Here is a 16,974-nt window from a genome sequence, read left to right as displayed (position 1 = left end):
CTCCGCCCCCTCCACTCTCCATTTATGTCAGATGTACCAACACGCAGCGTCCACGCGCTACGTCCGCGCCGAAGGTGCGCCAAAGGTAAGCCCGTCTACGCCCGTCCGCGCCTGGACCGCGCCCAGCGCCAGAGCCCCTGGTCCTCGTAATGTCCACCCCTCCCGCATTACTTACGATGCCACCATCCTCCTAGCCCTCAACTCCGGCCGTTCCCTCAACTGCGTCCATGCCGCCCCTGGACACACCCATGGACCCTTTTCCTGCAACTCCTGCAAGTTCGACGGCACCAAGAACAACTCCTCATCTACGATCACACAACAGATATCTGACCCCAACCACCTACAATGCATCCTGCTCAACACCCGATCGGTCCACAGGCACGCCATTGACCTCTGGAATCTACTAGACACCATCTCTCCGGACGTCGCCTTCCTAACAGAAACATGGATGAACGCCACATCAGCCCCAGACATCACCATTGCCATCCCGGAAGACTATAAGATCATACGCAAGGACCGTACCGGCCACACAGGAGGAGGTATCGCTATCGTCCATAAGAAATCCATCCGCATCTATACCAGCTCAGACGTCAATCTCGCCAACTCTGAACACCTTCACTTCCAGATCCACATCGACCCCAAAACCACACTCAGAGGCACCCTCCTTTACAGGCCACCAGGACCCCGCGCACACCTTTTGGACAACCTCGCCAACCTCGGACTTAAACAACTTGTCACCACCTCCACCCACATCGCAGGTCACACACTCGACCCTATCTTCACCTCCAGCAAACATGTCTCCTTCAGCCACACCACAGCTCTCCTTTGGACTGACAACAGCTGTGTTCACTTCACCTACAACAAGCCCACTTCCAACAACCACCCCCAACCCACTCTGCAAAGAAACTGGAACAAAATCACCATCAACCAGATCTCCTCATCGCTTCTTCAAAACCCCCCAGCCCACTCCTCAAACCCAGACCAAGCAGCCACTAACCTCACCCAATGGTTATCCAACAGCGCCGACATCTTAGCACCACTGAAAAAACGACAAATCAAACTAGGCAGCAAGAAGGCCTCCTGGTTCAACGATGATCTTAAGAAATCCAAGAAACTCTGCCGCTCCCTTGAGAAGGCCTGGAAAAAAGACCCAACCACCAGCACCAAGGACGCCTTCAAAAACGCCACCCGCATACACCACCAACTGATCCGGAATGCCAAGAAAGCCGCTTTCAAGGACCGACTAGATAACAACGCCCACAACAGCAAGGAATTATTCAACATCGTCAAGGAATTTACCAACCCCTCGGCCAACTCCAACGACATCACCCCCTCTCAAGCCCTCTGCGACTCCCTAGCCTCATTCTTCCACAACAAAATTGCAGACATCCACAACAGCTTCGACAACCGACCCGAAGACCAACCCACCCAACCCCCTGCAGGACCCCCACCCCCCTGAACATCCTCAATGACTGGAAGCCAATCTCCACTGAGGACACCATCCGTCTGATGAACTCTATCCACTCAGGATCCCCCACAGACCCATGCCCTCACCACATCTTTAACAAAGCAGACTCCATTATAGCACCGCACCTCCGAGACGTCATCAACTGCTCCCTCAACTCCGCAACCTTCCCGGAAAGCTGGAAACATGCCGAACTCAGCGCCCTCCTGAAGAAACCCACAGCTGACCCCACCGAACTCAAAAACTACCGCCCTATCTCACTCCTTCCATTCCCGGCCAAAGTCATCGAGAAAGCGGTCAACAACCAGCTCGCCGCATTCCTCGAAACCAACAAATCCCTTGACTCCTCACAATCCGGCTTCCGAGCCAAGCACAGCACTGAAACCGCCCTCATCGCAGCAACAGACGACATTCGAACTCTACTGGACAATGGAGACACAGTCGCCCTCATCCTCCTCGACCTCTCCGCAGCCTTCGACACGGTCTGTCATAGCACCCTTTTACAACGCCTCAGAAACGTTGGAATCCATGGAAAAGCACTGGAATGGATCACCTCGTTCCTCACCGGAAGAACCCAGAGAGTCCGCCTCCCACCATTCAAGTCAGAGGCCACTGAAGTCATCTGCGGCGTACCCCAAGGGTCCTCACTCAGCCCCACCCTCTTCAACGTATACATGAGCCCCCTCGCGGCCATCGCACGCCAACACAACCTCAACATCATCTCCTACGCCGACGACACTCAACTGATCCTATCACTCACTAAAGACCCGAACACGGCCAAAACCAACCTGCATGAAGGAATGAAAGAAGTAGCCGAATGGATGAAGCACAGCCGTCTGAAACTGAACTCAGACAAAACAGAAGTCCTCATCCTAGGCACCTCCCCCTCCGCCTGGGATGACTCTTGGTGGCCAGAGGCCCTTGGAAAAGCACCTATCCCGACGGACCACGCACGCAACCTGGGCGTCATCCTGGATTCCTCACTCTCGATGAACAGACAAGTCAACGCCGTTTCTTCATCTTGCTTCAACATTCTTCGCATGCTCAAAAAAACATTTCGCTGGATCCCCACCGAAACTAGAAAAACAGTCACTCACGCTCTGGTCACGAACCGACTGGACTACGGAAACACCCTCTACGCCGGTACCACCGCAAAAATCCAGAAAAAACTCCAACGCATCCAGAACGCTTCAGCCAGGCTCATATTAGACATACCGCGTAAAGAACACATCTCTGGCCACCTGAAAAACCTCCACTGGCTCCCCGTCAATAAGAGGATTACTTTCCGGCTCCTAACCCACGCACACAAAGCACTCTACGAAATCGGACCCGAATGCCTCAACACACGACTGTCCTTCTACACCCCCTCCCGCCAGCTACGATCCTCCAACCAAGCCCTTGCCACTGTACCTTGCATCAACAAAACCACCATGGGAGGTAGATCCTTCTCCTACCTGGCAGCTAAAACCTGGAACTCACTTCCCACTCATCTTCGCCTTACTCAGAACCACCTAACATTCAGAAAGCAACTTAAAACGTGGATATTTGACAAGTAATTCCCCACCCTTCCTCAAGCGCCTTGAGACCCTCTGGGTATGTAGCGCGCTATAGAAATTTATTGACTTGACTTGACTTGACTAAAAGGTTGGCCGAAAACCACACCAAGGACCAACCAACCTTTGTTTCAAATTAAAGAGGCTCCTCTGATGCCCTGAAAGAAACTGGAAAACAGAGTTTTCTACATATGTTGTGTCTATTGATGGTAAGCAAGATGGTAACTGAGAGGAGACTAGCCTTAGCAAAGCCATTAAGTCTGAGTTCAATTTGCTAACACACGCAGTTTAAGCACATTAAAGAAAGACATAGAAACAAAGATAGACTAGATTGAAGGATCCCAGGCCTTCTATACAGTCTTGTTTATTGTTTCTATTTCGTATAAAGATTTGATGGCTAGTGAGCCATCACTTTAGCCTTGTCTTACTTTCTACTAAGTAAGGAAGGTCTAAAGTATAGGCTTTCTTGCAACCAATGTTCTTTTGAATTATAAATAAATACAAATTAGTGTTCTTAAGTTATGGATGCTTTCAGTAAAGCCTACCTTTCTTTCTACGAAATAAAAAAAATACCTGGCACAGATGGCTTTAAAGAAAGATTGTTGGTAAGCAAGAAAGTGCTATGCCAGTGAGAGGGGGTGGCAAGTAGGGGACAAAGAGGATACAGCCGAAGAAGGGGGAATAGAAAGGTAAGGGGAGTTAGAGATACGCAAAATTGGCTGTAGGCGAAACAAAAAATGTACAGGGGAAGCAGGGAGGGGCTCAATGTAGATGTGAGAGGGCAATGGAAGGGGGAAATGAAGAGGACACAGAAAAGGAAAGAAGAGGTAGGTGAGGGTACGAGGAGTAGAAAGAGAGACAGAAACATCACACACAGGAGGAAGCCTGCAGGAGCAGACAGAAAGGTCTATCATTATAAAGTAGCTCCTCATGTAGTTCAATGCAAGCTCTGCACGGGAGGTGCAAAGACACCCCCTAACAGTAGGTATCATGAGGTGAGAGAGAAAGAATCCTTTGGGCTGAGCCAAGCTCTGATTGACAAAGTTTCAAGTCAATGCTGAAAGAGACTAGTCTATAAAAGCCAGTGTTTAATAGGATGTTTCTAAAGTCCACCCTACGTGTCTTGTAAGCAGAAGGTCTGTTTGAGAGCCTTGCTGTCTACCCTACAAAACTATTTTGTGTGATCTGAGAGGTCTGAACGTTTTCACTGCCTGCTAAACACAAAAATACCTCCTAGAGGTGAGGCAGCCAGGTGTTTGGATAATGCCTTAGCTAGGTTGGAGATGTGGACTGAACCAATAATATATGAGACAAAGAACTTAAACTAACAATCAAAGGGAGAACAAGTGAATACGTTGTTTGTAGTCGACCTAAGAACTCCGTTAGCAAAACTGCAAAAAAACATTTTGGTGGGTATAAAACCTAAACTGCAATTCAGTAGCATGTTGCCAACTCACAATTTTGTTTTGCGCCCAAATACCAATATGGTATTTGGAACGGGCATCCCTTCCTAATACTATATCGGAATGGTATATAATAACGTTTTGTGACTCAATTCCATTTGCTAAACATTAATAATTTACCAACTACCGAAGTGTAGTTGTAATGCATTCGTGAATGGTAAGGGGTCCCTTGAGACCCGCTTCCATTCGTAAATGTAAAAAATAAATTTTTTTGAGAGAAGGCAGTGATCCAAATGGCCACTGAGTACTCCAAAACAAACACAATTTAAAAAAAATAGACTTTTAAATTTAAATGCATCCTGTTTTCGTTTAAGGAATACACATTGCATTAAAAAAAAGACTGCTTTATTTAAAAGCAATCACAGGTATGGTGGTCTGCTGACCTCTACAGGGCACTATCCCTGTGATGGGTTTGATTCCTAATGGGTCCCAAATTGCGACCTACCTCATTAATATTCATCAGGTAGGTCGTTTTTGCGACACACTATGAATCGCTAAATAAAACTCCATTAGTGTCATACATTAGAAATAGTGATTTCCTAATTGCTATTGTAAAGGTGGAAGAGAACTTGAAAATGAATGGGACATACAGGGCAAGGAAATAAGAGAATAGTTCAAGGCTATTCTGCACAGTCAGCATACAATGAATGCAATTTGTAATTATGTCATACAAACTGGATAATTAGGGCAAACTAGAGATTAACACTTGTTTTTTGAAAATCGAAGTATATGTTTAGCATATTTTTTTCTATACTTTTGGATTTCTAAAACAGGCATCCAGAAAAAAGGAGCTTCTTAGCATATTTAGTAAGAAACTTGGGGCCCGATGTAGGTAAATCTAATTTACCACTTCTAAAATACCGAATCATACCGATTCGGTATTTAAGAAGTGGTAAATTAGAGGGGGGGAAATGTAGGTAATTCTGATTCGGTAAATACCGAATCTGTAAGATTCGGTATTTACCGATTCTGTAAATACCGAATCGGTATCCCCCATTGATTCCTATGGGCCTTGAAGCCCATGGGAATCAATGTGGAATACCGAATCGGTATTTACCGATTCGGTAATTACCTATTCGTGCAAGAGTGCAGGGGGTGTCACTTTGACACCCTCTAGCACCCCAATTACAGGCTTGTCCCCCTAAGGGCATGTCTGTGTGTCACATGGCACAGGTGTGCATGCACACCTGGATTCGGTATTTTACACCTAGTAAATGTAAATGAATTTATATAGCGCAAATCACCGAGCGGTTTCTAAGCGCTTTCTTAGGGAACCCGTCCTGGTATTCCCCTGTGAGATAACCCCGGCAGGGTATCCGCAAGGTGAAAGCCAGGCATCCCGCAGCAAGATTAAGCAAGCTATTGCCCAGAGTCGCAGAGTGTGAACCCGTGAATCGAGTAGGCACCGGAGCGTGAATTGTCGAGTCCATGGACATTTTTAGGACTCAAGACCCCGCCGAGCCAGGAATTGAACCCTGGTCCCGGGCTGACCTCTGCTTCCAGGTCTGCCTCCTCTAACCAGTGAGCCACACTTCTCCAGTAGGATTGGGTGGTAAAATACCGACTCTTGAAGGCCTGTGGCACTCTTCAGAGTGCCACCTACATCTCTATTTACCGATTCTGTACATTTACCGATTCGGTATTTTACCGAATCGGTAAATGTACAGAATCGGTAAAATTACTGAATCTGTACTTATGTAGCCCCCTACATAAGGAAACCGTAATACCGGTCGGAAACGGCCGAATTCGGCCGTTTCCGACCGGTATTAGGGCTCCTACATCTGGCCCTTGGTGTTTTCCAGGTGTAGTCCCATAAAATCATCTAAATGTACAGGCTGACCATAGTAAACATAGAATGTGCTAAGTTCCATTGACGTGAGGGAAGACCTGATCATCATGTTTTATACATTTCAGGATGAGTGGATTATAGAAGAGATTGAGTCAGCAGAATTGGTACCTACAGAGGGATTGTTTGAAAAAGGACACTACGCAGACTTGAAACACTAGAACAGATGCTCAATATAAATGACGTATTTAGAATGTAGGAGGGGTGGGTGCCTGTTTCACTGCTGATTTATTCCAGATGGTTAAAACCCAGCCAACACCACAAGCCCACCATCTCATTCGCTATCAATAAGAAAGCAAGCATTTGCAAAGCCAGTAAGTCTGATATTGCCAGGAAGCCTTTTGGCTTTGTCACTACTTGTTTGTTTTTGCAAAACGTTATTGTTAGGGAAGCTGGTAGGCCCTCATTAATCTAAAAGCAAAAATATGTCTTGGTGTAAAAAAACCTCATTGCTATAGTAGTCTCCTAGCGCTGAAGAGAGCTACTTTGTATGTGACAGAACACCATCACTCAGAGAGGTTTGACAATGGTTGACCCATTTCCCTATGGTGTATGGTGCATGGTGTAGTGAGCAGAGGAAAAATGTGAATGACACAATAACAGACCAACGGGTAAAGGTTCAAATGAAAGGTACCAAAAAAAGCAAATTCGGACAGAACAGCATTGGATTTGATCCAGTAGTGAGTAGGGGAATGGAACGATGCCATTCCAGTCCTGAAAGAGAGTTACTGGCTGCTGTTTGGTCTGGAAAGCTATTCAGATATTATGCCTGGCCTAGGACATCTGAAGCATAGTTTTTTATCAAATAACTGGCGATAATAAGGAAGATTCACTTGCGCGAGGGAGAACCTGCATTTAATATTTGACTGAGCTGTGCTAATATCTCTGAATGGGCAATAAATATTTTTTAGGCCGCTTTAGGTCCTGTCATCACCACACTTTTCTTAATAGTGCAGGCATTATCTGAGGGGTAAATTAGGTACTGGGACTGAGGATGCATAACAATAGCCCGTGCAGTGAGGGGGGCCCGAGCTCCAGGGGGCCCCTGTAGTGACGGAGCCACCCAGCCCGCAACATAATATGTTGCTAGTGCGCATGCACCTGGAGGGCGGGCTCGCCCGAAGGTATAAATAAAAGGGCGCATGACCGCTCGGATCTTGGCCCACACCATATCACTGCGTGTATGTTGTAATTATTTAATCCCTTAGCACTAGGCCTTTTCTGACCTCCTGCGGAGTTTCGAGGTGCACCCAAACTCTACACTGGTGACGAGGTGGGTCCCAACCACGATACTGCTGTCATAGGTCGAGCCCACCGTTCAGCTGGCCGCGGTGAAGTGTGGCGCACATCGGCTGCTGCGTGCGCCCAGGGCGGTGCCCCCAGCCCGACAAAACCTCATCGACGGCCCCAACAGCGGGTGCCCACCTGCGTGTGCTGCGGTGCGGAGGATCTTGGGCCGATGTGCCTGCAAGGTCAATTGAGATCAGAGAGTGAGCGCACAGCCAGAGTCACTGTCGCGTGACTCATCATGGAGTGGCCTGCTCAAGCACGTCTGCACCAGTCAGTGCGGTGCTGCAGGGAGTGCACACGGCACAAGGCTGAATCCCTCTGCCATCCTAACATCACGCACACATGCGTGCCTTCCCCAAGGGTCAGCAAGTTCTAAGGGATAGAACACGGCCTGTTAAACAGAAGATTAGGTGCACAGTAACAAGCCTTGGCCAAGGCAAGTGCACCAATGGGACAGTGTCAGAGAGGTCACCTAAAAGCAAGGTCACGTCGTCACAGCAGAAGTCGTGCAAGGTTCCACGCTGCAACTCAGCGCCGAGTTTGATTTTGGGGCCCAACAAACATTGAGACAGTCAAGCAAAAGTCAACATAAGCACAGGCGTCTGCGCACACACATGCCTCAACAAAAGAGACGAGTGCCCCGAATCAATATGGTGCTGTTGCCCCGGTGCCTCTGCAACAGCCCCAGCAGCAAGCCCCACAACAGATGGGCCACACCACGGCGGCTCCCTAGCCCCCTTTCGGTACAGCAAGGAGTATTGACAGCAGTCAGACCGTGGTCGCTGGAAGACCCACTGGAGCAGAGAGACTCCGCCCTACGGGTTATGGTCTGGGTACAGATGTGACAACATCTTCATAGTATTGTTCGTGAGCCGAGACGGCCCACTCTGTGGGCCCCCACCGTGTGCTCTATCACAATGGCAGGATCCACAGTCAAGGCGCTCATAGACACCGGAGCCTCAGTGAATGTCATGGACAGTGACCAGTAGGAACCACTATCCCCACGACCACCACTGTCACCCTCCAAAGCAAAAATCTATATGTACGGAGGTACTGAGTCGCTTCCCCTGCGAGGGGTAATTGAGGTCGAAGTGGCCAGCGAGGGACACTGTATCCATGTCACCAAAGGAAAGAGGGGTACACTCCTTGGCTGCCACATGGCAGAGGACTTGGAGTTGGTTTTCCTTGCCAACCAGGTACATGACCTACATGCCCAAGACATCCTCAAAGAGTTCCAGCCAAAGGAAAGTTTTTCAAGCTACATATCGACCCCACAGTTAAACTAACTGCGCTCAGACATCAGAAGGGTGCCATTTCACCTACGCCCTCAGGTGGAGGAAGAACTGAGGAAACTAGAGCAGCTAGGTGTGATTGAGAAGGTTTTGGGCCCCACCCCTTGGGTATCACCGCTGGGTGTTGCTCCCAAACCAAAACAACCCGGAGCAATTCGGCTGTGTGTTGACATGGGACTTCCTAATCAGGCAGTGAAGCGGGAGCAGCACCTCACACCCACTATGGATGACATTGTGGCGGACCTCAATGGGGCCAAGTGGTTTACAAAACTTGACCTCAATGCCGGCTACCACAAACTGGAACTTCACCCAGAGAGCAGAACGATCACAATGTTCTCCACGCACGTGGGGCTGCGGAAGTACAAGAGGCTGAGCTTCGGGATGTTGTCAGCTGCCAAGGTGTTCCAGAACGCCATTCGAGAAACACTCTCGGGGCTACAAGGGCTCATCAACCTGAGTGACCACATCCTGGTGTTCTCAAGAACTCTGGGAGACCACCACGTACATTTGAGGAACACCCTTCAAAGGCTTGCAGACAGTGGGCTGACTCTTCATCACCTCAAGTGCTCATTCTATCAGAAATCAGTGGAGTTCTTCGGCTACATCTTCTCATGAAACGGCCTCCAAGTCAACCCAAAATAGGCTGCAGCCATACGCTATGCTCCAAGGCCACATCGCCCACAGAGGTGCGCAGCTTCCTGGGCATGGCCACATATTGTGGCCGCTTCATACCAAACCTAGCGTCCCTCTCAGAGCCACTCCGAAAGCTCATGAATACTGGAATACCATGGGAATGGACTGTGAAGGAAGACGCGTTGTTTCATGCTGTCAAGGAAGCCCTCATGGGCAAGACAGTCATGGGTTATTTCCAACCCTGCAGACGCACCAAGGTGGTAGTAGATGTCAGTCCTGTGGGGCTGGGGGCTGTTCTTCTTCAAGAAACATCAGCAAAGGAGTGGGCCTCAGTGGCCTATGCCAGCAGAGCCATGACGGAGACTGAGATGCGGTATGCCCAGATAGAGAGAGAAGCACTGTCAATTAAGTGGGCATGTCATCACTTCCACTTGTATCTCTATGGACAGGAGTTTCGTGTGGTAACTGACCACAAGTGGTTGATCCATCTCTTCGTAGGCATCGCCCGGATGGCACCTTCCCGAATCCAAAAATGGACAATACAGCTGCAGGCCTACTATTCCTAACTGTTTTCCGCCCCGGCGCCAACAACCCCACCGACTTCCTTTTATGACATCCAGCCAGGACTGCGCCGGCAGACAGTCCACTGATGAGGAACGCACTGAGGAATTTGTCAGGATGGTGTCTCAGGAAGCATGCTGGAAGGCACTCACCCTGGAAGAACTATGGAACGCCACCTCGGTCGATGAGGGTCTGACGAAGGTAAAGAGAACGTTGGTGGACCAAAGCTGGCAACACTTCCTTGATGGGTCTCGGGCCTTAACAAAGGATGAAAGAATGTTGCGCCAACATTTGTGGAGGGCTCGCAGCGAGTTAAGTGAAGGATCACATGTAGTAGTTCTGTGTGACACCACAATAGTGAGTCCCTGGAGCCTAGTCGACCTTGCACACGTGGGGCACCAGGGGATAGCCAAAACAAAGGCCCATCTCCGGACCCTGAACCGAGCCCTGAGGATTGGAGTTGAGAGAGGGGAAGACTCAGAACAGTACCTGCAACAGTTCCTGAGGGCATATCATCAGACACCACACTGCATGACACGGTGTGCCCTGTCGCATTTGCTGTTCTGGAAGGCCCCCCCAAGACAGTATTCCCGCCGACCCGTTGTTGTATCCAAGAGATCCGGATCAAGCAGCCGCACAAGCTCGAAGAATGGTCACCAATGAAAAGGCAAGCCAAGCCCAAAAGGTTCAGGTGACTGACATCCGAGTGGGAGATTGCGTCAAAGTGAAAGATCGGCATCCCAGATGGAAATATCACACACCATGTGAACAGGAGGTGTGAAAAGTCACGGAGGTGCGGGGAACCATGATATCAGCTCGATATGGATATCACACAATCGCAAGGAACATCTTCTGGTTCAAGAAAGTGAATACCGTGCCATGTGGAGAAAACGCAGGTGACGACGGAGATGCAGGAGAAGAAGTAACATCACCACCAAACACCTCAGAAGGAAGCAGCAACCTCTCACCAATGCATCAAGCAGAAAGAATACCTGCAGGTGAAGAACAGCCAAAGATCATTCTGAGCCGCTTGTTATCTGGAGAAGACACAGCAGGTACAGGGTCTACTACAACTCTCGGAGCCAGAGGTATGGTCTCTGGCCGAACCCTACCCCCAGCCAGAGACTCTAATACTTTATATGCTGCATGCCCTAAGATGGACTTGTAAATATTTGGTAGCATTGTATCTAAAGAACAGGAGGGATGTAGTGACTGAGCCACCCGGCCCCCACTATAATATGTTGCTAGTGTGCATGCACCTGGAGGGCAGGCTCGCCCTAAGGTATAAATAAGAGGGTGCATGACCGCTCAGGGTCTTGGCCCACACCATATAACTGAGTGTATGTCATACTTATTTAATCCCTTGCACTAGGCCTTACCGGACCTCCTGCAGAGTTTCGAGGTGCCCTCAAACTCTACAGCCCCCTTCGAGCACTGTGCACCCTGTGGTGTCCTGCCGGCAGGGGAGCAGTGATGAGGCTACAGCGTAGTGAAAGGATGGCTGGCACTCAGTATGTGCATCCAGGCGCTGGCCTGCCGGAAGCGTGGGGTAATGCAGGGCCTGCGGGGCCGAGGACACGCTAGACGCGTGAGAAGAGCCCTGGAGCGTCGGAAGCGCGTTCAGCGCATGCGCGGGAACACCGGGGGTGTCGCGCTGGGCCGGCGTCTTCAATGGCGTGAGGGCCGTGGTGTGCGCGAAGGCTGTTGCGTCGGGGCTGCAGGGGCCCGAGGGGCACGTCGCTGCTCGTACCTTGAGTGGGACGCCAGTCACAGTGATGTCGGCGGCTGCAGGACGGCTCCGATGCCAGGCGGGAGCCGGGTGAGAGCGTCGAAGGGCAGCGCGGGCCGCTGGAAGCCCGCAGGCGGGGCCGCTGCTTCCGCGAGGCGGACTGGGTGAGTCCGGTGGGGTGCTGCGAGCGAGGCTGCTCGGGTCGGGCTGCGGGCAGCGGGGGCGCCGAAGACAAGGCGCGTTGGTGATAAGCACGCGGTGGGGTCGATGAGACCACCGCCTCGTCGCCAATGTGGTGTCCTGCGCTGAATCTAGCCTGGGGCCTAGAAATGAACATTGGACGGACACACAGGCTACGTTTGGGGTTAGTAGCCAACTGACCACGCCCAGGCTTACCGGGCTTTTATTCACAGCTTCACGTTACGCTCACGTAAGGGCTGTACCAAAGCCCTTTGACGCCTTAGGGGCAACCCGTGGAATGGACAGTGTGAGGGGGCGTGTTGCTGCAGTGGTACACCCCACTGGCAGCAACACTACACACCCTGACTGGGCAGCCCCCGGAAGGCTGCGAGCGTGGTGACCGGTTTCGTTACTGGAGGACAATTTAGCATTGTTGCAAAATTGGCCCCAAGGACTAGTAACAAAATCAGCAGGCCAGTCACTCTCCAACCCAGGCATCAGGGCAGCGCAGGTGTGAGTCCGAGACAGACAAACCGATTTCTGTCTTTCATTTCCACTACCTCAGTCATTGAGGAGATAAAAGACAGACAACAGCCTCTCTGCTCAAATGGTTACAGATGGTGATGCAGGCAGTCATAGAGAATGGAAAGCCATTGCCTGCCCAGAGCTGGAAATGCTGCCACCTGGTCATGTGAAGGTGGAACATTTCTTCGGTCTATTTTGTAACCGGGAATGAGATCGGACACTGGTGGGTGAGAGATGGAACACATTTACTTTTTGTAATTGCAGGACCTATTTCCTCCCTCCTAATGCATTTCAGAATATCTCCTGCATTACCCTAAGTTGAAACCATTGAAGCATGTCATCAAGGTCATTCCAGCGATGTTCTTGAACTCTCTCTGTGCTAGTTAGGAAGCATTTATCATGAAATTCGAATCGTATTAAGCAAGCTGAATCATGTAACTGTTAAGTGTTTCTGCATGACATTTCAGGTCTGGAAAGCAAAGGGCTTTCACTTTATCACTTAATTCGAGTTAATTGGACTAGTACAAATATCAACAAATTAATTAGTATAATTATGAACTGTGGTTCCAACATTGCAGGTCCTCCTTGCAGTGGTCAGGCCAACTCACTGCAAGTGCTCGCTGTTTACTATATAGGGGCTAGGCTGACAAAATGTGCTAAGGCTGCTTTGGGGTCCCACTCCTGCCCTGCTGTGCACGGTGGCAAGCCACTGGCCTGAGAGCTCCTTACTGGGTCCGGAGCGTGGGGGGGGTCCACTCCATGTACTTTGCAGGGGGGCCCCTACAGTTTCGTTACGCCACTGGCTGAGAGAGGCTGGAATCCGATTGAGATATCTGTGAGTAAACACATTCTAGGACTCTGGGATGTGCTGGGAGGCTCATACTGGGGTGAGCCGCATGAAGGCGAGCATGGATCAGCAAGTAGTTAAGTTTTGCATGTACTGGTATCAAATGACTGGGATCTATTGCTAGAAGATGGTTGGTATTTTTTACTGGATGGGAGCTGATCTTCTGGTTTACAATAACTGGTTTGTCATGAGACTGGATGGTAAAGAGTGATTGCTACTGAGGTAGAAATTACTTGGGGTGGAGTGGTACTAGGTGACCAGGAAGATATGCTAGGTGGTCTGGCTTCTGCAGTAGGTGGGTGTAGCCCTGTCTTTTGAATGCGATCGTGGTATGGTATAGATTTCAAGATATCATCACAACTGGAAGTCTAAATCTTACCTGTGGAGTCAGCATATGCATAATTCCATCGACAGCCCCCTTCAGGAGCAGACTGCGAACCAGGAAGCAAATAAGCACCACATAGGGGAAGAGCGAACTGAAGTACATCACCTACAAGGAGAGACCAGAGTAAGTAGAGTGATAACACAACACCTTCGAAGCAAGCAGCTAAATGCCCGCCACCTTATACCTCATTAGCAATGTGTTAAGATCCAACCACTGAGACTAGTATAGGGTCGTAACAAAGACTGTATTGAAGCCTTAGAAACTGCTGTTGGGTCTCCCTCTCAAGCCCACATAGAACTTCCACGAAGAGTGCCATGACAACATCAGGGAGGTGGAATACTTGCACAGCAGCATTCCATCCCTAAAGGTACAATATATATTGCAACTATAAACATACAACGCAATTCTAATATCTGTTCCGCACCAATCAAACACAGATATCTTCCTACACTCTTCACCGCCACTTCATTCATATCACAACCTTTCTTCTCCCTTCTGTAGCCTTTGTCTACTTTCAATATAATGTATTTTCCAAGTCCAGACTACATGTTTTGGACATGTTTTATTTTTACATCTACAATGTATGAAGCCCACCACAAAGGCAAAGCTGCATCAGCTAAAATTATAGAGCTGGCGCAGGCCCATTACAAGGAATATTTGTTTGGGCGGACATGGCCCTCCGTTATGAGATGAAAAGAATGGCATGGTTCGTATTCACAATGTAGTGAAGGTATCGTATTAGAATATCATGGCCCAAGTATATTTGTCCAAAATATATTGTTCTAAATATTGTCTGTGAAAACATTGCATCACTGACATTAACCAGCATTGGGAAAGCCAACAGGTGTTGGCTCTCAGCCTTTTGGCTTTGTCAATACTTGTTTTGTTTTGTCATACTTTTTGTAAAATGCTATTGCTGAGGAAGCTGCCAGACCCTTACCAATATAATTTCTTTTTGAAAATGGCTAAAACCAAATCAGTTTTATAGTCTCAAAAAAGCACATATTACCAACGTAGTCATTGGAGTAAAGAGGTCTCCTTTGTGTATATGTGCTAGTTGTGAAAAAGGATAATGCTGTCTCTCACGGTGAAGTCTGACAATGCAGAATTGGGCTGTCCTCTTGCCCCATGCTCTAAGTCTAAGCTATAGTAGGCAGAAGAAAATCTACGGGCAATAAATAGTGCATCATTTTGTAGGAAATATTTAGGCCACTTTATTTACGTCAGAGAATATTTTACTATCAATATTCTGACATGAGATCCATCCCCTTGCAATGTTTTAATAACATTCTGCAATAACATTGAGCGTGAAAACACTCAAAAAATTATTTTACATTGTTAGATCATGGAGTTAATAGCCATCATATCTGTAAGTATTTCCCATCAGTGCAAGTTTCGACGGAGCATGGCCAACAAGATGACCAAGTAGCTTTGCTGAGCTCCGTCCTACCGCATTGAACATCCGGAATTATCCTGTGTGCTGAACGAGCACCAACCTCACCCTGCAGTCCTGTTCAACTGGTGTGTCCCCTGAGCCACTCTCACGTCGTGAAAAGTTGTGCATTAGTGAGCGGGGTGCCGAAGACCGGAGCGTCCCTGGGCCGCCATCTTGACTGAGGTGGAGATTGCTGCGAGCCGCGGCGGAGCTCCTGGGTGGACGGCCTCCCGGCCTGGCTCCAGCTCACTGTGCAGATACGTGGCGTAGGCCGCCTTGACCACACAGAGCCTGGAAATAATCGATCCCAGGTGGCCAACGAGGTTAGTGGAACTTGGAGCGCTGGGAACGGACATATGCACAGCCTGAATGCATAGACGCAGACGTTCCGCTGGAGCTGGGTTGCTGGAAAATTGGAAAGGCCCCGTCATGATCGGACCAGAAAAGGAGTATTAGGGACAGCAGAGGCTCAAGGCAATGTGGGTGCCTTGCATTGGCGTGAGACAATAAAAGCCAAGTCAGAGACGCCAGTGAACGCCCCAGAAGGCAGCGAGGAGAGCGGTGGTGCCAGCTGACTAGAGGCCACTGGGGGAAGATCATCGCGGACCCGGAGCCGGTATCGCTCGTCTGCAGCTGCTAGGGTGCAGCCTCGGGAGGCCTGAGGGGCTGTTGCCCACGTATACTGCTGGGAGATTATGCTGGGGGCCTCATTTAAAGGAGCAATTCCCCCTGTATTGAAAGGGTTGCCACGGGCATTTGCATGAGTTGCCCGGACAGACGACTGAGGCCAATACCAGCGGGTGGCGTGTTGCTGACCTCTAGGGCCCGGTTGCTGAGTAACTGGGTGCAGTGGTCTGGCTACACCTCTGCCGCACTTATGCCTGGTGCTGGACGTCATGAGAAGACTATTAGGGGCATGGCAAGGCCTGGTGTGCCCTACGGATTCCAGTGGTGATTTGGAAGTACCTGATACACGGGCTGAATACTGTGTGCCCCACTCCTATAGGGGCTGGTCGGAGCCCTGAATGGCAGGTGTGCCAAAAACTACAAGGGGAAGAAGCAGAGGGTGCTGGCCTCGGGGCAAGCTTGTGCTGCTGAGTGCAGAGGAAGTGAGACATTGTCGTACAGTATGGTGATGGATGAGGCTCAGGTGCAGGCTCACAAAATCCTGAACTACGCGCAGCCCGTTCCCCAGAGCCATAAACACCTGGACACGCAAGGTGATGTAGAAGCTGAGACAGTGCCGGGTGAGGAAACGCGAGGTCCCGCTTTGAATTACATCCTGATGGCCTTACAGACGACTAGAGATGAGATGGAGACCAGGATAAATGCCATGGTGATTGATGTTAACCTACTCCAATGCGACTTGCTCAAAGTCTCAGACAATGTCACCTCAATGGAACAGAATGTGGATGTCTTCCGGACAGAGGTCAAGGCCCTATGAGACATGGTTATTGAACTCCATAGAAAGGCGATCAAGCTGGATGAACGGGCAGAGGACCAGGAGGGGCGCTCATGGAGGAACAGCTTGAAATTCGTGGGATTTCTGGAGCGTGCAGAGGGACCCTCTGCAGAACTGTTTCTGGAAGAATGGATAACAAAGGTCCTGGCTCCTGGTAAACCGTCAAAGTTTTTTAATATCGAGAGGGTCCATACGGTGTTGGTCCCTCCGCCATGGCCGGGGTCACTGCCCAGGCCATCATAGCCCGATTTTTTAACTACCGGGATCAAGATATGCTCCTGCAGCCCACCTACACCATGCCAAACCTA

At 49.6% G+C, this 16,974-nt stretch overlaps 1 protein-coding gene across 1 annotated transcript in view; it reads right to left on the bottom strand.

Moving 5' to 3' along the window:
- The window catches only part of SLC6A17 (solute carrier family 6 member 17), a 304,194-nt gene that overhangs the window by 38,868 nt on the left and 248,352 nt on the right, over nucleotides 1–16,974 (bottom strand). Inside the window, exon 7 of the mRNA XM_086920393.1 lies at nucleotides 13,764–13,874. Within this exon, the coding sequence (XP_086776519.1) occupies nucleotides 13,764–13,874 (111 nt within the window). The remainder of the gene's footprint in view (nucleotides 1–13,763; nucleotides 13,875–16,974) is intronic.

The sequence above is a fragment of the Lissotriton vulgaris genome, chromosome 5, assembly GCF_964263255.1.
Source record: "Lissotriton vulgaris chromosome 5, aLisVul1.2, whole genome shotgun sequence".
NCBI classification, from domain to species: Eukaryota; Metazoa; Chordata; class Amphibia; order Caudata; family Salamandridae; genus Lissotriton; species Lissotriton vulgaris.
The sequence above is the reverse complement of the archived record's forward strand: the minus strand, read 5'-3'. Positions and strand labels throughout refer to the sequence as shown.